General features: G+C 38.5%; 2 protein-coding genes across 2 annotated transcripts; one reads left to right on the top strand and one right to left on the bottom strand.

Moving 5' to 3' along the window:
* Positions 1 to 140: 140 nt before the first annotated feature.
* vwa11 (von Willebrand factor A domain containing 11) lies at positions 141 to 11712 on the bottom strand. The gene is given in 18 exon segments (XM_068589431.1): positions 141 to 518; positions 1134 to 1293; positions 1742 to 1875; positions 2195 to 2466; positions 3270 to 3362; positions 4041 to 4193; positions 4341 to 4470; positions 4587 to 4760; positions 4852 to 4968; positions 5084 to 5196; positions 5481 to 5650; positions 6346 to 6532; positions 8099 to 8227; positions 8368 to 8461; positions 8683 to 8827; positions 8940 to 9076; positions 9800 to 9983; positions 11651 to 11712. Coding segments are annotated over 18 exon segments (2832 nt in total).
* Positions 11713 to 17967: 6255 nt separating this feature from the next.
* On the top strand, positions 17968 to 19299 carry LOC137793254 (prostaglandin D2 receptor 2). The gene has a single exon (XM_068589289.1). The coding sequence runs from the start codon at positions 17968 to 17970 to the stop codon at positions 19297 to 19299; it is 1332 nt and encodes a 443-aa protein (XP_068445390.1).
* Positions 19300 to 23625: the final 4326 nt, after the last annotated feature.

Genomic DNA, 23625 nt, shown 5'->3' with positions numbered 1-23625 from the left:
ATATCTGTTTCCTATTCCCTGCTAATGTTTATTTGTGCAGGATATCTAAGCGTTTGATCAATATAACCAGAATTAAGTTTATTTTAATTAAATCATGTAAATGGTTTATCCAATACCTGATGCTGAGGAGTAAAGACAAGCTAACTTATTGCAAAGGCAGATACCAGCAGGCACAACCACAGTGGCAGCGACACTGTTAAGGCACAGGGGCCTGCAGAGCGTACAATGGAGTGATAGCACTTGCCCACATTTCCAATTGTATCTACAGCTACAAACTCAACAATCTGCGAGCAGCAGGAGGCTGTGTAGTTGGCCTGAATGATGGGATCACTCAGCGAGGTGGTTGTTAAGTTTCCACGGCCCTGGCGCAGGGAAATGGTCTCTATTCCGGTCCCATTTCCGTCTGTAAGTGTGGCCGTAAGCTCCCACTGGAAATATTCACACTGAGATATTTCTTGAGGGCAGTCATCAGCCAGCACATTCACCACTTCACACAAGGGCTGAACAAAATCTGTAATCTGGACAGAAGAGAAGAAAAGAACGGTATTATTGTATTCATGAATCAAAGCAATATTTAATTTAGATTTGTTGAATGAATGTATACATTTTGAAGAAGTGCATCTGTTAAAGCCATTGTTGTGGCTATTTGAAGTGCTGCAGGGAAGATGTAATTGTGTATGCCAACCCAGAAGCTTGGTTCCCTCAACAAAAACCAATGGGATATTTCCATTGGATTTTATATTGTTGCAGAAAATGAACTCTGTGGCAATCACAAGTTTATGATACTTACACGTCAGTGAGATAATCTTTACAAATAAACAGTACGCAATGGTTGCATGACTTCATCATCACCACCACAAAGCTAAAGGCAGACTAGTGGTCGGTTTGATGACTCTCATTAGAGTCGGGTATTTACTGACATAGTTTATATGGGAGTACAAAACATAAAAACAATCAAACTGTGTTAACCACAAACCTTTTTATCATCTATACAAAATTCCATTCAAAAAAACTATTTTCCCACTTTGGGAAGGGAACCAGAAGTGGAATAATGCTGACTCATTCCTGCAGCACTCTATTCACTATTTAATTTTACTGTTTCCATCTGTGTAATCCAACAGGTGTCTGGTTACCTTGCTAACAACAGAGATTTTCAAAACAACGTAATTGGAGTCAACACCGCTGGCCGACTTGGCTTGCAGAGTCACAGTGATGTCACTGCCTGATTGTGTGTTGGCAGGTGTAGAGATGATCGCAGTAGAATTAGCATATTGTCCAGTCGTCAACGTGAGACTGTCAAAAGAAGACAGAAAAATACATGTTGTGATTACAGAAGCTATGACTGTGAATAATTGAAACATTTAATTTGGATTAAAATATGAAGTCTACTTCTGGGGTAAAAAAAGAAGAAGTGCAAACCCAGCTTACTTTAGCCGACACACAGTTGACCAGTCACAATGTGAAGTGGGTGTGAATGTCGGATAATTGATTTTGGAAAGTTACATAAATTATTGGACACAGTGCCCCCTAATGTGAGCAGTTGCAACAAAGCATACTGCTGCCATAAGCCTGCCTGGGGCCTTTACTGCAACTAGTGAGTGGGGTTGCACAAAGTTACTCTACTCAGATGTAACTTTGCCCTCAGCCTCAAGTAGCAGGAATGGGTGCTCGAGATTTAAAGATGCATTAGTATCAATAAGGATATTTAACAGAAGAATAGTTTTTAGTTGCTTCTCCTCACCTGGTTGGGTAGGTCATCTTGAAGCCTTTGTCGTTTCTGGCGCTGATGGAGTATCGTCCACCAGAGCCCTGGGTCATGACACTGAAGGGGAGATTGAAGGCTTCACCTGGCTCCACACTGCTGTCCACCGCAGCCTAAAGGGAAATAGAAGTGGGAGATTAAATTACAAAGCAGGGGAATAAAGGAGGATATCCCAGGGAAGACCCAGAACACGCTGGAGGGATTATATCTCACAGCTGGCCTGGGATCGCCTCATGATCCATCAGAAGGATTTGGAAAATGTTGCAGGTGAGAGGGACGTCTGGGTCGGCCTACTGGGCCTGCTGCCACCGCGACCCGACCCCGAATAAGCGGAGGAAAATGAATGGATGTATGCAGGGTGAAAAAAAATACAACAAAAGGGTGAATATTCATCTGTCTCACTTTAACAAAACAGGAAGTAAAGAGACCCACCTGGATGTTCACTTTGGAGACAGACATCTGGGTGGTAGACTGTCTCTGAAATTCACTGCCTGACACTTTGTCAATTCCTTTAAGGATGACCACAAACTCTCCCTCTGGGACGTCATCAACAGTCATCAGGATGTCTCCATTTCCCATGTCAGTTATGGTGCTATTTCTAACAGTCTCAGGACCAGATACAGTCACCAGAGCAACATGCCCTATGATCATTGAGGTTGAACCTTTCCTACCCATCACTGAGAGCATCAGAGTGGCCGGCTGCCCTGAGTTTCCAGAAGAGAGAAATAAAGAAATAAGTTAGGGACAAAAAACAAGAGGAACATTCATTTTCATGACAAAAACATTAGAGGGTTTGAGAATGTGGGCTGGAAGGATGCCTGTTTGGCCAACATCATCATAATCTTAACTAATGTATAGAGCTTCCAATGGGACAAAAAAATACTCCTGGATTAGTTGATTTTGTCACTTAACTATTACATCATTTAAAGTTGGTAGGGGAGGGTGATCATGTTTTCAAACCATTAAACCTGGACCAGTATTGTAGCAAATATTCATGTGAACATCTATGTGTTTTTACATTGTGCTAGGTAATAATTTAATTTAGGTGAAAACTGGGATATTTTAGTGCTTTACAGATATTTGAGGGGACATACTGGGAAAATCCTACACAAATTGGGAAATCTTTTCAACATATGTCAAACCTGTTAGCAGAGAGGTGCTCATATACACATTCAGCCAAAACAAAGCAACATTAGCACAGTCGGGTGACTATTGTCTCTGAATATTCATTGTTTTAAGTATATGATTTTGGGCTGTACAAAATAAACTGAAGTTTTCATGTTATCTTTTGTCAATATTGAAATATTAAGTATAGGAGCTTTAAAGAAGATATTTCTGTCTACCTGAGCAAGACAATACAGAACAAGAAATGTGTCACTTATTTTTCACCACTATGATGCTATTCTTCTGACACATTGTGAAACCTTTTTTTTTAATGATCAAATATCCTAGAGTTCCTATAGAGACTCTTAATTACACCAATGCTGCTTTATTGAATGTATTGTACCTGCTTGTGGACGGCCACTGAGTTGTGCGTAACCTGGATGAGGTCCCCCGAAGCTTTCCACAAAGTCATAGATAAAGGTAATAGTACTCTGGCCTTGAAACACAAGCACAGACTTACAGTTAATACAGACTAACAACTGACAAAAAAAAGCTGAATTAATTTATGCGATTTTCGTATATCAAAAATGAGTGGAAATAAGTATGAAATATGCTAATTAAAGGCTTTAATTTTGGCTTTCTTGACAAATATGAGAAGATCAATATTTTCATAACTGTAAATGAAATATGAAGCTAATATTCGATTAGCTTAGCACAGAGTTTAGAAAGAGGGGAAACGGCTAGTTCATCTCTATCCAAAGGTAACGGAAGCTTGTTTGTTTGATCTTCACAAAAATCAAAGCGTAAAAAACATAATTTGTTGTTTCACTTGAGCTGACAAGCAGGACTATTATTAGGCAGCAAGCAGTAACGTCCTTAAGTCTTCGCTGGTTGTCCCGCAAACTCACGGTTACTAATGTGTAATGTGGAACAGAGCTAAACTAGCTATCTTTGTGCTGAGCTAAGCTAACCAGCCGTTTGTAGTAGCCCTATATTTATCAGACAGGAGGGTGTTTAACGTCTCCTCTAACTCCTGGCAAGAAAGCAAATAAGTATATCTCTCTCAATGTTTAACTATTCATTTAATCTACAAAGTAAGTGTATTCGCATGAAGACACCATTTCAACAGCACATCCGTACAGAAAGGGCATGTTTAATTAACAGAGTCTCTGACCTGTGACTTTAAGTGTGTATGGGTGTTTGGAATTGATGTTAATCTGCCAAGTCCCTGTCTGCCTGTAACCATTGAGACGAATTCTCCACAGGTTTCCCACTGATTGGACAGTCCCCAAATTTCCGCTGGCCTCGTTTTGCTTCTGGCTCACACCTGTTAATTGATGGCAAGCATTCATTATTCATAAATATGTATCACAGTTATATTCTCAGCCAGAAAGGAAAGCAAACCCAATGAGTGTCGAGCATTAACATTCTCTTAAACCGGTAAAAACACTTCAGTAAAGTAATGGTTTGCTACCTGCAGGGTTGGTCAGCGTGAAAGTAAGGGATTTTCCTGTGATGTAGATGGTGATGTTTTTCAGAGATTCATCCAACATGAAAGGAAATATCTCCTGCCCAAGGTTCCTTGCTCGCTGAAGTACTGTCACCTGAGGGAGATGGAGGAAAACAGAAGAGCCTGATGATTTGCCGCTTTTGTGACAACCCCCTGAAGGCTACATGTTCAGATAGTACAGAATAGACTATTAGAACTGCACAGTTTTACCAGAGCTGAAGTAGAGGTGTCAAGGATGACATCTGTGGCCTGAGGCAACTGACTCTTTAACACCTGGATAGCCTGGCCACCAGAGGCCAAAGCCAGGTCCTTGTAGTCTTCAAAGGAGCTAGCACGGAGTTCACGTCGACGCCTCCCACTGGGTCCGGTCATAAAGAATGATACCTATGGAAATCATTAAATATGGAGATTACACCCCCAGTCTTTAAAGTAAAATTCACTTTAGGGGTACCTTTGGGTGTCAGTCAGTATTTACCGTTGACTTGGTGCTCCTGATGAGAGCAACAATAGTGTCCTTGAGGGCAATGTCTTTAGCGATAGCATCAGTAAAAACGTAGATGTAGGAGGAGGCAGGAGCACCAGTGAGAGCCAACTGAAGAAATAAAACAATGAAACACAGTTATTTTTACATCCCCTCAGTCTTTAAGGGGTTCATGAAAAATATTTGGAACATCAACAGCCACCCTAGTCAGTAAATATTACAATACCTCAAGTCCTGACAGGCACATCTCAGGAGTATCACCACCTGCATTTGCTGTGAGCTTAGAGATTTCTGTTTTCATTTTATTGGGGTCTTTTGTCCTGATCATAGGTCCAAAACCTACATAATAAGCATAGAAAAGGGGCTAAGTGCCAAGACTAACCTGTGTATAAAATGTGTCTATTTTCAAATAACTTTCCATCCTACAGAACCACTGTGAGTCTATACAGATTTACAGTATTCACCAGAGTTTGCCAACTCTTTACGTAAGATCATACACTAGTTTGTAACTCGTGTTACAACTATATGGCAAAGCATTACACTGCAGACAATTCTATGGCATTATAAAACCACCAAGGGTCTTAGATTTTTAAAAATGATTAATAACGTAGAACAGTTCATACCGGGATCATTGAAGGGCACCAAAATATACTCGGATGGCTCGTCCTGTGTTCCTTTTTTGCTGTCAATTATATCGTAAACAACATCCCTGGCCTCCTCGATATCATCTGACATACTGCCAGTGGTGTCGATAACAAAGCACACGACGGCTGAGCGAGCAATCCCCATCATTCTGTAAGAAAAAGAGAGGAAGTGGAGGATTAAAGGTCAGGGAAACCTTATCACCCCACTCAGTCTGGACGGTGAAATCATTAAGTCAAATTGTTTGAGTCTAGACCCGGGGGGTGTCCAGATTTTTTTCACTGGGGGCCACAAACAGAAAAATATACAAACGCCTGGACCTCTAGAGGTGAAGTATATCGCAAAAATGAATCAAATGAGGTAAATTATGCCTATATATGTATTCTTTTTTTGTATATGTTATATAAATATTATATTTAATATTCTAAAAACCAAAACAGAGGAAACTTGGCCTTTTCCAAGCTCCGGTACAAGTCGGGTAAGGAGAGAAGCTGATACTGATTCTTCAGAGAATCATCACACAGCATCTCCATCAGTTCTAATTGCAGACTCTCTTCAGGCACATTATTCCTGCGACAGTAGTGAGGCGTCTTATGAAGTCACCGTCTGAGAAGGTTTCCCGAGTCGCGTTGTGAGTTGAGCGACCTCGTAGTTGCTAGTGTGGCATTTTCTCGTGTTTTGTTCGGACTGCAAAAATGCAATTGTTGAGCTTGCAGGCTCAATGTTTCTCTCTGTTATATTTTTCAGAATTTGCTGCGGACCAATAAAAAATGAGCTGTAGTTTGGACTAACCTGTTCTAGACCAACGATTTAAGATATTTGTTACACCTCACCTCACTGTCATACCTCAGAAAGTCGCTGTTCCCAGCAGCTAACTGGATGTCCTCCAGCAGCTGGAGGCTGGCGGCTGTGGCTGCATTTACTGCAGAGTTGTGGAGAGCGACATTGTCCGAGCGGCGCTCATCTTTGCTGATGCCTCCACGAGGTTCTGCTGTGCTAGTCAGGTCAGCTGCACCTCCATGGCTACATTTTCCTGTCAAAGGGCAGCAGGGACAGGTGGTTGAACTGGGACATGGATGAAATTGCTATTCATAGTGGACTTGTATGCTTTTTTCTGGGTTGACTATTCTTGTTTTCGTACTCTAGGTATATAACTCTTTTATGAGTGTTGCATCTGGATTTGATGACGTCATTGAATAATAATAATAATACAGCTATCCTCTGTCGGAAGGTAACCCAATAACACCTATAAAGCGTATTAGACATCTTATATCTCATGATTAACTTGTACTAAAACAAAGAGTGACAACAATATTTCATGGGAAGTTATGTGCGGAACTACTTATTGTCTCTGCTGGTGTCCTGGAAACCTCATGACGACAGACTCCAGGAAGTGACTGCTATGATAAGCATGGTATCAATCTCCTTATCTTATCACTCAACTATTACTTTAGGGTGTAGGACTCAACTGATTATGTTCCTGTTTGTAGATAAATTAATGGTCACATTCAAAATGTGCCATTGAAGCCAAATTAAAAATTATTTTCCTAAAGCTACTTTGAGGAACTCATATATTGTTTTGATTTTGGCTGTCCCTTTTGCGAAAGTGGTAGTTCTTTAGAGCACAAGAGTCACTGTTGAAAACTATAATTTTACTGCAGTAGTGTCTGACAGTCTGTCCACTCAGTCCTAGTTCTGGTTGGTCAGTGCCATCCTTCCCTCCAGCAGGCTAAGCTACGTATATGGCCTGGGATTTAAGCACCGTGGCTTCGTTGTTGGCTCCCAGACTGGTGGACAACAAGGTGAAGCTCTGTTCCTGGCAAGAGAAAGAGACGCTGCTGAGCTGTCCTCCTCCTGCTGCAGCTTTTGACTGCAGTTCGAAGCCAGATCTGGGTCTGTCTGTGATGGAGGAGGCTCCACTTCACATGTCACAGCATTGGTTGTTCCCTGTTTTTTTTAAGTCCTTGTCTCTCTTTGTCCTCTGTTTCCCTGCACTTTTTGTCCCTGTCATCGTCTGCCCTGTCCCTGATTGTTTTCTGCTTTGTCTAATCACCTGCACCTTTCCTGTGTATTTCAACCCTGTTTGTCTCATGCCCAAATTGCTGTTTTGAACCGTGTTAGATCTCTGGTTGAATCCCTGTTTCAATCTCTGGTGGAGAAATAAAATTACGTTACACTGTTGTCGGCGTTCGGGTCCTCTCTGAAACCATTCCGTGACACCACTGGCATCTGGACTGAAGAGATTTCTGCCGAACTTGCATTAATATGTCTGATTTTATGTTGAATCGAAATAAAGTATTAATCTCAAATAAGTATTAAGATTAACGACATATAGCAAATCATCTGGCAGATGGTCTTGTTTACTCATGTAGATGCATTGCTAATGAATTGACCAGAAACCATAATCAGTTCAAAATTCCTCCCTGTAACCTGTTTAGTCATTAGAAAGTTAATATTCTTCGGTTTATATATTATCATTATTGTATACATATTTTTCTCACTGTTGAAGTTTATTTCCTCCTTGAAGGGAATAAAAATGTAATGCACAGTGTGGTAACAATATTTGAATATGGTTTGGAGACATGTTTGTCACTGATACCTTTGGGCTTGGCAGCTGAAAAGATTCCCATGTAACCTGATGTGAGTTTCTTCTCTTTCACGATGTTGGGCAGGATGGAATTGGGGCACGTGCCACTGGCACAGTCACTGCAAGTAGTAGTGTTGACATCTACACAAACAAAAGGTACACAATATTCACAAATAGTAATCTTTTGGAGTTTTATTATGCAACAGTAGGGATATATAGTCTATATCATGACATATTACCCAACACAGAAATATTTGCATTGTTATGTGTATGACACACACCTGCCAGGTTTTCCAGAGGAAGGTCGAGGCGTATTAGGTTAATGTATGGCTCAGTGTTTCCTAACTCCACCCAGTTACTGTGGCTGTAGAAGTCCTGACAGTGAATGGAAAGACACACATTAACATTTTAATCCAACAATGTAGAGAGCGTTAGAATTCCTCTATTCTGACTCCTTCCTCGCTCATTTTGTCTCATCTAACCATATCCTTTTTTCCTCCAATAAAAATGTCTGTCTATTTCTTTATTTCCTCCTCACCTTGACCTTAAACCTGTATATAGCCAGCAGTTTCTGTACTCCTCTATGCCCCTCTTACCTGTAGTGTATGAAGGACTCTGCCCAGTGTTTCCCTGGCAGCCTGGAAGTTCTCCTTGCGAATGTTAGCCTTAATGGCCACGATGCCCTCAATGATTAGGCCACGTCCTTCCAGAAAGGCCTCTGAGTTGAAGTGGTGAGGAGCACTAAAATAATTTTTCACATGTAATAACTGTAAGATCAAATATTGTTTTAAGCTGAAAATAACTCAAAATCCCATATTTCATTGCTCTGTAATAACAGTTGCTTTCCCCCAACCTGTTGACAAAGTCGCGGTCTACCAGTCCGTTCTGGGTGTAGATCTCTTGAAGAGCAGAGCGAAACTTGGCACCAGAGACTTCTCCTGTTGCTGTGGGGCCTAGACATGCTTGGACCAACTCCTCAGGAGACGAACCCTGCAGCCAGAAGTCAAGATAAGATACGATAATCCTTTATTGGTCCTGCTGCGAGGGAATTTATGGATTTATAGAAGCAGAAGGTAGAGTGCAACAACAGACATTATAAAAAATAAACATGATAAAAACAAGTATTATAAATGAGCAACTCAGCAATAAAAACAGTAATAAAAAAACAGCAACAAAAACTACAAAAGCCAATGCAACATTGAGAAACAATGGTTTGTCTGTTATGGTCTGCTTTAGAAGTGGAGGAAATGGAGGTGCAACAGAGCACACTTCGTTATTAGGACCTGCTTTGTATGTAGATATAAGAAGATATTAAGATTGGAAGATTCACTTGCTGGAGACAATACATTTCTCTAACAAATTGCATAGCAAGTCATCAGATAGTTGTTCAAATATTTCAGAACCAAATTTGTGGACCAACAGTCCAGCAAACCAACATTAACATGAAGCGCTAAAATATCAGCCGATCACAACTGATCTACGTAAAATGACTCCCAAAACTTCCCTCACTCACACTCTCATTTTCAATATTGTTTAAATGCTAAAAGCAGACTGATGTCTTCTCACTGAAAAACATGAAGAGACAGAGTAGAGGTGAATTGCACAAAGTGTATATGTGTGTATTTAAATGAGGTTGAATATGAGTATGTTCACATGTTGTGTGTAACTATTTTTGTTTGTGCCGTCTTGCATGTTTGTTGTATTCCGTCGTACCGTGGGGTTGAACTCATAACCATCTGCTTCAGCCACCGCCCGACATGTCTCTGTCACTTTTTGTAATAGAGCAGTTCCTGTAATGCTGACATGAGTGGACGCCCCACCTCCGATAGGGACAAAGGCCACTATGGGCCCGGATATGACCAAAGTCAGCAAGGCAATGCCCAGCACTGAAGTCATGATCAATCTACAGAAAGGGAGACAATTATTAGATATCAATTATCAGGCTGGTTAAATGATATATGACCCAAAAAAAAGTATTAATAAAAGTGATTCTTTGTGTTCTGACTTTGGATTTTTATACTGACAAATGTTGCTGAAAGCCGTTTTAGAAGAAAGGTTACATTTAACTCTATAGAACAAAAAAAAAGGAAAATGCTCAGAAATCAAGTGATATGAGAGATTTTTTGTTTATTTATACTCCAAAATAATATGAGATGATGGCGAGTGAAAACGCATAACAAGTGACAGAGGCTGATGTTTTATTCTTTGGCAACCTTTCAGATATCCTGGTTTTTTTTTCACAGAAAATAAGAATTATAAGCTGCCATGTTGTTTAATGTACATTACTAACATGGTATGCAGAGCTCATAGGCAAAGACACACATTAAGTACACATGAGAAGAATGTGCTGATGCAGCCACACCCCACCAAACGTCATTGCACTTTTTGCTTTGTCTTTTATTTGCTATTCACAGAGAATTCTCAGTGATTTTGCAAACAGTGAGCTGAGAGCTATAGCGACACAATGGATTCCAAAAACATATGTATATTTAATTGTATAATAAAAATTAAAACCTGGTATGTTGGAATCTTTTCTTCAATTATGACTATTTTAGAGACATAAAGAGTGTAATTCAGACACTAAGTGCATTATGTACATTTGTAATAGTTTGGGCCCTAAAAGAAGAAGAAGAATTACTTATTATTATTGAAACACAACAGTGCATTTGGGCTCTAAATAGTTTGGGTCCTCTGGAGTCAACTCAGTTTTCCATTTTGTTTTGTTTGTCCATATTTTGTCTATCTGATATTCATTGATCCACTTCCAATACTGCTAACCCGATACTAACCATCTATTTATATGTGACGTTTTAAGAATAGCCGTTGATATTCAATCTTATTTCAGGCATGTTTGTGCACTTGCCATAGAAATTGGAACTTATTCATTTTTAAATTCACACTTTTTGACGCAAAGCTTCCAATTAATTTGACTAATGACTGGTGATTCCTTCTATTTTCAATCAACTGTTGCTAAGAAGGATATTTTTCTCTGTCCGCACTTTCAACTGTCAGTCTGGTCTAACCGTTGTACAGTGTTTCGTTCTCTATGTACAAAACACAACGTTTTTTACAAACCCTTTCATACAAAATAACACATATTTGTGAAGAGGACTTTCTGCAACCTAAAAGGAGAAGAAATACATGATAAACACAGAGCAGTCATCTAAGCCATCCTGCTGTGGCTGGATCAAGCTTTGCTTTTGTGGCAGGTGAACCCAAACTTTTGAACTGATATGAATTATGAATTGCAAAAAATATAATATTAAAATGTAATATATATCAGATAAACAAAAAAGGTGAATTGTTGGCAATTGTTTAAAACAAAGCAATGGACTATAGGTTAAAACCACTTCATTTTCTCGACAAAAGTAATACACAACGTAATAAATGGTACTGCTTATTCCATGCTTAGAATTATTTCTAATCGTTTTATCATTCTAAAAAATATTTTCAAATGAATAATTTAAATTATTTCATTTAAAAATGTTTCAAAAAATAAAAAAATATCTCTGGCAATATGGAAAAACTGCTGACCTTGTCAATTAAAATACTTTAAAATATAATCATACCGTGATGTCTCTCAGCTCCGATGACTTCAATGACTCTTAAAGAAGTGTGACATGCATCCCCACCACTCCTCTGTACTTTGTATATGACCGAGGGTGGAGACTTGACCGTGTAAAAAAGTGTGTGAGTGTGTGTGTGTGTGTGTGTGTGTGTGTGTGTGTGTGTGTGTGTGTGTGTGCGCATGCGCGTGCTATCTTCCTCGTCATGGTTTATCTGTCATACAGTTATGATTTGATTTTACTGCCAGGGTTTCCCATCAATAAAACCTGGATGTCGTCATTTTAAAATCATAAACTTTGGTCAGACCTTAAGGTCCGGTGGTGCTGTAACAGAGTGCACATTGAAATAGTTCTAAATAGAAGTATTTCCACAATTATTACACGGTTTGAAGGTTTAAACTGAGGTAGGATAAGTTGATAAATTACCTCTTAAGATGAAAGTGGAGGGCATGAGGGTTGACTTTGACAAACAAATGTATTCGCTTTCAACAAGTCTCTTAAAAATAAGATTAAACTCACAAAACGTAATATGAAAAATATTTTTGAAATATTTTGTCCACCACTTCACGGTTAATCTTAAGACATCATTTGTCGAGACTTCCACCATGTGCTCATTTATCTCTCAGTCCATGGATAAACGCTTTTTTGTGACAGTACAGTCTTCTGTGTTTGTCAAAATAGGTGTTTCATAAAAGACTCCAATGGCTTTTAGTCTGCTGATTGCCGTGAAATAAAATAAAAAGTTGAATTACTTTATTTTTTAATCACCCCAGCGTATTGGCCAGTATCACACATACCATCACATTGTACTATAAGAGCACAGATTGAATTGAGTAGTGAGCGTGGGTGAAAGCTAAAAAATTTCAGCACTCAATCCCAGCTATGTTTATTAGAGGACACATAACAATTGTCATTCCAGAAAAATCTGGACAGGGCAACAGGTGGTTTACTGCAGCAAACCCAGAGGCGTAGTTCCTTGGAACATTCCTGCAAGACGCTGATAGCGGTCTGCCTTAAAAAATATTTTTCATAGAGCCTATGCTGCAAGCTGAACCTCTCCTCGTATCTTCCCAGATCCAAAAGTCTGAAGTGCACAGAGGATGGAAAGCGTCATAGCGGAGAAAGAAAACATATGTTTGAAAGAAGCAGACATGGGGGGAAACGTGCCAAAAAGTGACTTAAATAGAAAATCTAGGAAGGGACAAGTAGACAAAAGCAGAACATTACAGATGCAACAAATTAAAACGTCTCTCATGTGCCAATAAGCAGGAGAACCACTCCGGCCAACACAAAATTGCAAAAGACAAGACATTATTTTAAGCCTGTGTTTGGGTTGTCTGTCCTGGGCAGAGAGAAACATTGCGGTGCATCTGCAAAAAGGACCTGCTCTGATTTGATCTGTAGACATAAACGGTTCATTCTATGGTCACAGAAAAACTAGTCTTGTTTTCAGATCATTATAAATTAAAGAGAACCTACACATTAATATTATATTCTATGTCTGCCAATAGATCCCAATAGATCTTACACTCTGGTGCTTTTACAATAATGTCATACACCTGAGGAGTTCCACAGAAACGTCAATACTAAAGTTCTGTCTGAGAACACGTAAATGGGAGAGTACGAATGTGCATCACAATTTGTGCTATCAACTACAAACAAAGAGGCCAGGCTCATGGTGACACAAGGAGAAAAGATTTCTGGAGTCTATGAATGTTTGACCAAATTGCAGCCAATTCATTCGAAGGTGGTGTAACAACAGTCCAATATTGACATAAAGCCACATCATTACTGTGGCTGAAAAATCACCCTCTGACTCCCAGAAGCAACTATTCTCACTCCCAGCTGATGTTTTTCTCTTTAATATATATATATATATATATATATATATATATATATATATATATATATATATATATATATATATATATATATATATTTAGGGGCACACTGAAAATGTACTATTTTTAAACACGTGTGTTGAAATGAGCTTGAATGCAAGTCTGTTGTGTGTGTCACTATGTTTGTGCCTTCCTGCATGTTTGTTATCTGCCACCGCCCGACATGTCTCTGTCACTTTTTGCAATAGCAGTTCCTGTAATGCTGACATGAGTGGACGACCCACCCTGATGGGGACAAAGGCCACTATGGGCTCGCATAGGACCAGAGTCAAAAGGGAAATACCCAGCACTGAAGTTGTGTTCAAGCTACAGAAAAGAAGAAAAGGATTAGATATCAGTTATCAGGCTGGTTAAATGATTGTGGTAGTGGGCCTGGTCTGTGCTCAGCTGCAGGGGACAGATCTGTGGGAGTGGTTCAGGGGATAAGTGTCAGAGGTAATTAGCACAGCTGAAACCTATTGCTAATTAGCCCTCATTCCTTGAAGCAGCAGCATGCTGACTCTCTGGAGGCCGGTGAGACAGAGGGAGAGGAACACCAGCCCACGAGAGTCAGACTGATTCGGCCGGTGAGCACGCCGAGGAGCTGAGCGGCAGCAGAGAGCACGTGTCAGCGGGAACTGTTTGTTTAAGTTTGTAATAAAAATTAGTTAACCTTAACTGCTGAAGAGGGTGTTGTGTGTTGGGGAGGACTCACGATTAGCACAGAGTTGGCTGCAATGATACACGACGAAAAAAAGGACCATTTAGTCATTTGATTTTATTTTTTTACTTTTGATGTTGATATTATCAAATGTTTCTAAAAAAAATGTATTAAAATGACACGTTAGACTAAGATAGTTGAAATTGATAGTGAAAATGTATGCTGAGGAGCTTTAAGAGCCTTGTCTTGGCATCCTTTTTTCAGAGAATAAGAATTTCTAGCAGCCAAGTTATTTTATGAACTGAACATGTTAAGCAGAGCTCAGAAGCAAAGACACACGTTTAGTACAAACTTGAAGAATCTGCCAAAATGTAACAATAAAAAATATAACTAATATACAAAAAAAGTGTATGATGGTTTACAACAATGTAAATTGCTTCTTTAAATTTAGTTGTTAAAAACTAACCTCTTTGATTTTTAATATATGTACTTAATTGTAGATAGAAATACTGCTCAATGATCCATCCAAATAGTCACTGTGTGTGTGTGTGTGTGTGTGTGTGTGTGTGTGTGTGTGTGAGAGAAACTGTTTAAACAGTCTTTCCATATTGAAATAATTTATTGAATGAGCTGCATGTTTGTGTTTGTGAAACAAGATGAATATGTTTTTGCAAATTTTGGTCCAGAAGTCGGCACTGGGGATGAGCTGTCGGTCTTGTTTGCATTTTTTTGAAGGGAGGGACGTTGGGAGACGGACGCAGAGATTATTTTGTAGATTTTGGATAGTAGTCATTTTTTTATATTAAAGAGGTTACATTATTTAATATTGGTTTTGGTATGGATAGAGGATTCAATGAAATTCGAAAGTAGTGCTCTGCTAAGATTAATTCATACTTGTATGTTGACGTAATGTGTCATCATGGAAACTACAGCGCAGTATATGAAGTGTCAGGAAAACTAGTTCATACAAGTCTAGACAATGACATATCACATATTTTGTTCTGTTACTACTGTCTCATTCTTGTATGCAAATTCTTGTATGTTTTCCCTCTGAATTAAAATGTCAGGTCATTGCTTCCATATTAACACTCTCCTTCACTCATCAGATATCTTGTCAGGTTAAAGGGCGGAGTAAGGGGAGGTGTGTGTGTCTGTGTGTGTGTGTGTGTCTGTATGTCTGTGTGTCTGTGTGTGGGGAGACAGAAGGCAGCGATTCAATTGGTGTTTTTATAACAGGAGGGTTGTAGAAAGTTACAGAACTGGAGAGCTGACCGTCTGTAAGATGAAGAGGAACAGAACTGGAATTTGATGTGAAACATTTAATTCTCTTTCTCCTAACGTGTTGCAGACCTACTTTTTCCCGAGCTGCTCTGATACTCCCACAGTAGGTATGTTTCTTCTATTACGTTTAATTCACATTTCAGATTCATAGTAATTAAACATATATTGTACGTGTATATTGTTCATATGTGGTGCTTATTTACTGGTAGCAGGGTTGGTGATTTATCTTTTATCACAGCTCTGCAACACTACAATATCATTTAATTGTTTGATTTGAATGTACACACTATATGGCCAGTTTACCACCAGGAAGTCAATATAGCCTAATACAAGAGCCCCACAATAATTCCCAACTTTATTAAGATTATATTATTTCGATCTGTTGTTGAAACGGTTTCAGAGGTGTTGATTCATTTTGATGTATTCTGAGTATTATTAATATTTAGTCCACCTGAGTAAATATTAGCTTGTTTTCGCGAGAAAAAAACGTCAGTTGATCATCAATATTAAATGCCAAAAGCAACAGCAGAGCATCTTAAAAAGAGTTATAAGTCAAACATCAAAGTAGAGATGTAGAGCGAACGACAATTTTAATATCAAACATGAAAACGCACTGCTACAAATGTGTACATATTTTTGTCACTTACATTTTTATTTGTTTAGATATACTAAAATAAAACATGAATACAAAAATGAGGTTTGTCAGACAATTATAAAAGTAAAAAGAAATGTGTAAATAGACAACTTAGCAATTTTTCTTTCATGGAAATTAAATCACGTCACATCAGCATTGTGTCATGGACAGATTAACTCATGTCTGTATTCATGTGCAGACATGAGGGTGTGTTAACCTCATCTACGCAATCAGTCTGAGGGGATGTGAGTAAGTATGGGACCGTGACTTGATGTAATAGTATGACAACACTTGAATTGTTGTATTCTAATGTATTTAGTAATAACTTGTTACTCCAAAGTGTACCTCATCATTTAACCGCATAGGGAGTTACTAAACTATAAAGTCTTTTGACACAACCATCTCACCTGAAATGAAACATTTACAACCTGAAGAGAACACTGGATGAGAGCAGAGTAAATCTAAATATAGCAGTAGGGTTTATTTCATTTTATTTACATTACGTGTCTTTCGTTCTTGAGATTGAGGTTAAAAAACAGCACCATAACCAATAAAGATTGACTACCTGTATTACTTTCAGTTAACTTATTAGTCCATGTTTAATAATGGTTAATTTGATAGGGGGACAGTGCACATTAATACAAACCTTTCTGTAAATGTGCCAGAGTTAGTCAAGAGGCTATTTTTCATCTGTAGTCCCGAGAGACAGATGTTACAAAACAAACCTAAAAACAGAAATAAGATTAAATATCCAAGGTTATACAATATTAACGCTTTATAATGTGTGTACAAATAATGACTAATTTGAACGTCGAAGTGTCTTTGAGCAAGACATTGAACTCCTTGTTGCTCCCCGGGCACTTTTAGTAGCCCACTGCTCCTGCTAAGGATGGGTTATACCCATTTCATGTATGTATATGTAATGTAATATGAAAACACAAATAAAGATTAATATATATAAATATATTATATACGTAGTATCATCATTTAGAAGACTCTTAAGTCCAAGCAAGCGTTGCCCAAGAGCTGGTTTACAGTGAGACCACAGGGACAGGATTAGACATGTTACTTGAATTAAAGGGACACTGTTGCGTAAATGTTTTTTCTGAAATTGGTTACTGCAAAATTAGGAATAGGAAAGGAAAAAGGATACACCTGTATAGTATTGTGTTTTTAGTGTATTGTATACATTCTCAACTGTATGTGTAACCCAATTATGTTGTGTATCATGCAACTTGAAAGGCTGTAGCACAGTATGCAAATATATGATGCATGAAATGTCCTGGTACTTTTTTGGTATTGTTATTAAACCAAATTAAAAGTTAACTAAATAAGAGTGTTGCACCAAATATGAGTCGCATCACAGCATTATTCTTCAGTGTTATTCTTGTGAGCATTCTGCTCACAAGAATAATGCTGTTATTTATTACTGCCAGATTCATCCTCTGTATGTCAGTCATGTTGTTGATTACATATTTTACAATTATCAATTTAAGGATTTAACAATTGTCCTCCGCTGTAATTTTTTTTTGCAATTTATCAATTTAGATTAACAATCAAGATGATTATACGGTGCTCATTTCATTATGTCACTGTTGTATATGAAAAAAGGGAGTGCTGATTCATCAGCTGTCTACAGGCAATCACACATCTATTGTTCATACCATCGTCATCATGAACACCATACCTGTTCTGGTAAATCTTTTTCACTGTAGATAACCATAACCAAGCAGCTGCACGTAATGTGTTTATGTTTGAAACAAGAACAAGCATGTGTGGACCAGAACCGCCTAACCTGACGGAATTTAATCAGATCGCTAATCTTCTGGTCTCTGTCTTTTCTTGCTTTCAGAGCGCCAATGTCAAACACGACTCCCACCTCAGATGCCTCAGGGGGACAGCTAATCTGCCCCCTGCTACAGATGATGAAGGCGCACAGACTCAACAACAACACACAGGCCAACTTGGTGGTGATTTGCATTCACGGTCTCGTGTCCTGCCTGGGAATTTTGGAGAACGCCCTCATCCTATGGGTGGTGGGCTTCCGCCTGCGGCGTCGCACAGTGACCTCTGTCTGGGTGCTCAACCTGGCCACGTCTGACTTCCTGGCAACTCTGACACTGCCCCTCTTCACCTTCTACCTTTCGTCCTCACATAGCTGGGAGCTTGGCAGCCTACTTTGCAAAACACAGGCTTCCATCTTCTTCTTGAACATGTTTGTGTCAGCCTTCCTGCTGGCAGCCATTTCAGTGGACCGCTGCCTTTTGGCAACCAAGCCAGTGTGGAGCCAGAATCATCGCTCAGTGGCAGGAGCATGGAAGCTGTGTGCATTGGGATGGCTGTGGGCAGTCATCAATACACTACCTTACTTTCTGTTCCGCTCAGTGACTGAAAAACAGGATGGGAGGAAACTGTGCTATCATAATTTTGCCTTGTATACATCTTCTCTGGAGAGAGACTGCAAAGTGAGGCAGGCAGCAACAGCCATCTCCAAGTTGCTGCTTGCGTTCTTGTTTCCCCTGGTGGTCATTGCAGGGAGCTACATCCAAATTGCCCTCAGCTTGAGGAACAGGAGCAGAAGGAGGAAGCAGAGTGCCAGCATACTCACTGATGCACTGATTGCATCCAACAAACATGGAGCATCAGGAACTACAAATACCCCTAAAATCTCAACAAAGACTAATATCTTTCTCAAGTCTCGAGCCTCAGAACCATCTTCATCCCTGACACCCACTACCTGGTCCCCCACTACGCCTAATAAGACCAATCACAGTCAGCTGTCCCAGAGCTTCACCAAGATGGTGACATTTGTGATTGCAGCATTTGTTCTGTGCTGGGCACCCTATCACATTTTCTGCGTGATTGAAGTGACAGCCCAGTATTGGCTCAAAAATCTCCACCTGGTGGAGGTGGGGCTGCCCTTGGCCACAACCTTTTCATTCTTGAACCCCGTGTTGAACCCCATTCTGTATGCCTTCAGCTGTCCCAATTTCTGTGTGACAATACGACAGAGTCTGGGAGCAGTGTTTGACGGTCTGGTAGAGGAGGGAGGGGGGTTACTGATTGTGCCAGGGAGAAGTTTACGAGCTCATATTGGACGGAAGATCAGTCAAGATGTGAGCCCTGCAACGCCAGGGTCACCAAAGGGTTTACAATCCCCCTGCCAATCACCTGACAGTCAACCACCCTAGCCATTGATTTTACCCTCTGAAGGCCTTAAAGACACTCACATGGAGCATTCAAGACAAGAATCAAAAGATAAAGTGGAACATAACTCAGATGCTTTATCTGTTCATTCATGTTTGATTCAGTGGAATCATGTAAGATATGTCTTCATGTTGGCTTAATTCAATGGACGCTGTCTGACCAAACACATCAAAGCTGTGGCCACAAAAAAAGCATGTGAAACAGGAATTAGTAGTATATGTAATAGTAAAGTATGTTTAGCTAATGCTAGGAGCTGACTCTGGGAACAGCAATGTTGATCTCTTGCTTTGTCCATGTTGGTCCAGAAAAAACATCTCAATTGGTACCCAGTCGATAAATGTTATTGATTTTGGTGATCACCTAACATTTCCTCTAGTGCCACCATGACGTCAACATTTGTATTTTTTATTGAAATACCTGATTAGGTTAGGACGTTAGGGTAACCATGAAGTTAGTTAGTGACAATGTTGTCCCTCTTCAGGATGATTTGTCATAACTCATTGGACCCTTAACTTTCTATCTAGCGCTTTTATTAGGTCTACATTATAATTTACCCAGCATTTTATGTGAGGAACATAGTCCAATATTTGCATTTTGAATACATTTAAATGTTGTCGAAGATATTTTTCACAGCATTGAAAAGCCTCACTCAACGCTATGTTCAAATCACATCTGCTTGTCTGTACATCTTATAAACTATTAAATTAAATGCATTTTGTACAGGCAAAAATATTGGTCTGGTTTGTTGTTTTAGTCAATTCAGTCCCTTTTTCATGAAAAGGCTTTAAAGTAAGATACTAGATAATATATTATATAATTTTAGAGTCTGTAAGTCTATAAATGTTATTGGTTTTGTGTGGCCTGAAATTCCTTATTTTTCCCTTTTCACAGTAAACTGTAAAAGGAGACACAAAGATACGAAAAATAAATGCAACCTGTGAGGGGTCATGAGATGAATAAAAGGATAGGGAAGAAAAAAAATATACATTTTAATAAGTAATTATCTTTTTATTGCAAATTCTATTCAAATAAAACATGCTCACAAGTAAATACACTTTGGTTAGGGCAGATAAGAGCATTGTGCTACGCATATTTTAGCCACTAGAGAGCAGTATAACACTGATTACATAATTAAGATATGAAATGAAAAGTAGGATAATGCTTTTCACTTTGTGTAATCCGTAGGTGCACTTTATATCTGAACTCTTGAACGTCTGACCACCTTTTTGAGTGATTAGATTTGATCATTTCTGATATCTGTTTTGATTGACTCTTTCAACACTGCCATATTTGTCTAGTCCCATCACATGCAATCGGACAGACCCATGCACCAACAGGCTGAGGTGTAATGTAGGCCACAGCAGTGTGGGATTACCATAGAGGTAGTTGTAATTTGGAGAGAATATTAGAGAGAGAAGATCCAGAATATAAAGACAGAGCAGGATTAAACCTAACGGACCAGACTGACATACAAAGGTCAACCATTCAGTTTAGATTATCTTTCTGGCACTTTCTCGTTTTGCGACTATCTCTCATTTCTCCCCTTCTGTTTCATTTATTTTGAATGAAGTTGGATGAAATAACTCAAAGTGACAAAGAAACAGGAACAGAAAAAAAGAGGAAGGAGGGAAGAATTTAGGAAAGAAAAGTGTCACGAGATGTATCTTGTGTACGTGTCAATAAATAGTTTTACAGTCAGTGATACCAAATAATAGGATTTCAGAAGAATAATATGTTTAATATGAGGGGATTTCAGAGGATTAAAAAAATATTATGCTGATTTTCTGTATGCTGGAGGGTAGAGCGGGTAGTTTGAGTTCCTTTTCTTAGTTTCCTCGGGTTATACTTTTATTTCATTTCAGCCTGCAAGGTTTATTGCAAAAGAATCCCGAAATAATATAATAATAATAATAAACTTTGACAAACACAGAATACACCTCATCGTTATGGAGTTAAGTGACACATTATCCTCTCGACTAGAAGTCATCAATAAAGGACAAATAATTAAAGATGTCATAAAGGTATAGTCATAATAGAAAATAAAAGAGACCCATTCCATTAAGATATGATTTTAAATTTGGGAACATAATACATTAATTTAGCTTTGACTGTTCAACTTACTAATGATGAAACGAGTGACACTTCACCTTCTTTCCCAACGCAGTACTTTTTGAGAAGTCCCGAAATGATTCTGTGATGACAGGATATAGCACTAAGGTTTACTGAAACTCGACTACAGAAACCACATAGAGAAGGATGAAAATAATGGAACAGCAGGAGAATGATTGATAGTGAGGCAGATAAAGGTTATATAAAGAGCTTTAAAAAGCAGTTGGTATAGAAATAAGGAAAACATTAAAAAAGAGGGGTGGAGTGAGGGATGGTAAGTATCACTTCAAACAGTGCGCTGCTACAGCACTTATTGCCGACAGATGCTGACTATGATGACTAGAGAAGTAAAGCCTGTTGCACGTCAGTGATTTTATTCTAAACATCAGACACTAAAGTATGGAAAATAGCTGAATTGGGATTTGAAATAGATATAATGATTATCTGCATGTATGTTCTGCATGTATCATCGTGTTGCTAATTCCACCAAAGAGATCAAACAAACTTCTTTGACTCAGTGTCTGTTGCATCAAAACAAGTTTGAGCATGCGTTAGAACAAAGAGCCTCTGTGAACTCCAGTGGTGGACTGTAACAAAGTATTTTTACTTTGTTACTGTACTTTTTTTTTAACGTATCTGTACTTTACTTAAGTAAAACAAAATAGTGCATACTTTTTCCTTTTACTCTGTTACATTTTGCAGCTATTATCTATATATTTACTTCACTACATATCTACAATATGTGTCGTTATTCGTTACATTTTATGAACACAATTTCGTCAAAATGTTGCCTTCACAAAAATATGGATTGCGTCGCTGTTTTGAAAGTTTAAACCGAACAGCTGGCTCTATCAGCTCCTATGACAGCAGAGTGTGCGTTTGGCAGCAGCACCAGCGGTATCCGATGTTACGGATTAAAAGGCGACCATGTTAACTGGCGACTTCCTGCCGAAAGCGTCTAATGTTGTCGTCGTTACAGCAGACGTTGAGAATAGCGAGAGGACACGTAGCTGTCCTCCTGAATGCCCGTGTTTTTTAATTCTGCCATTCAATGTCAAACCTTCTCGTATGATGTCTGTGGTCGAAACATTGATGTCTGTGGTCGAAACATTGAGTCTTTTCAGGGACAGAATCCACGCGAGGTGAAACGCCGCTTGTTTATGTATTGGAACAGGAAGTCAGAAAATTGCCCTTCCTTTGAAATAAAGTTGGTCAAAATTACTCTTGATTGACTTTGGAGCTTATTTTGTGCAAACACGTGTCACGTAAAAGAACTCTTTAGTACTGAAAAAAATAAGAAAAAAAAGATATAAATAAGTTCAATTTCCGGGATTTGAACTCGTATCATTAGGTAGGATAAAACAAGAAATCAACAAGAAAAAAAAACAAAATAATCGACTTTTTATTTTTTATAGACTTTTTTTTTCCGTCAACTTTTTTTTTAGAGACTTGCTTTTATATGTAATGTCAACGTTAAGACAAAAAGACTTTTTGGGTTTCTTTTGTGCAAACTTTATGGAAGCCTTTTTCCGGTACAAAAATATAATAAAATTTGGACCAAAAAAAAAAACATTTTGGAGAAAAAAAATGACATTCTGAAACAACACTTTTTACATAGGTTACCCTCTATTTGACATAGAAATGGAGTACATACTGATGTTTTATTTTGAACTTTATTTATTTATTTTTTTTACTATATTTCTATGGAAGCCTATTTCTGACATACACAAAAATCAGGAACAAAAAATAAGAATTAGGACCAAAAAAAAAATTAGGACAAAATTAAATTAAATTAGGAAAAAAAAGAATTGATTTTTTTTTAAATTTTTCGTAGACTTTCTGTGTCCACAAAAATCTTTAGCACAACATGCCCTGCCTGCGCTGTCTTCATCACAAGTACAAGTCACATAACATAATAGTCCAATCTTGTTTCAATTCTTTTAATTTGACATTGCAAGCACATTGCCAGCACTGTTTTATTTTCAAGTGCTCTTGTTATTTACCAAAAGATAGAAGTTCTTAAAAATGATCAATGGAAGGACAACAATGTACTTTGTGTGTACATATATTAGCTACAATTATATTTGCATCCATCACATGCTTTAACTGTATTTTTGACAATTTCTATCAGTCAAGTTTTCATTTCTCTCCTGGAATGAAACAGGAAACCAAAGAAAACATTTTAGAAACATGAAATGAGA

This window comes from Clinocottus analis, unplaced genomic scaffold (genome assembly GCF_023055335.1).
Source record: "Clinocottus analis isolate CAN_PGR_092001 unplaced genomic scaffold, fCliAna1.0.p SCAF_22, whole genome shotgun sequence".
NCBI classification, from domain to species: domain Eukaryota; kingdom Metazoa; phylum Chordata; class Actinopteri; order Perciformes; family Cottidae; genus Clinocottus; species Clinocottus analis.
The sequence above is the reverse complement of the archived record's forward strand: the minus strand, read 5'-3'. Positions and strand labels throughout refer to the sequence as shown.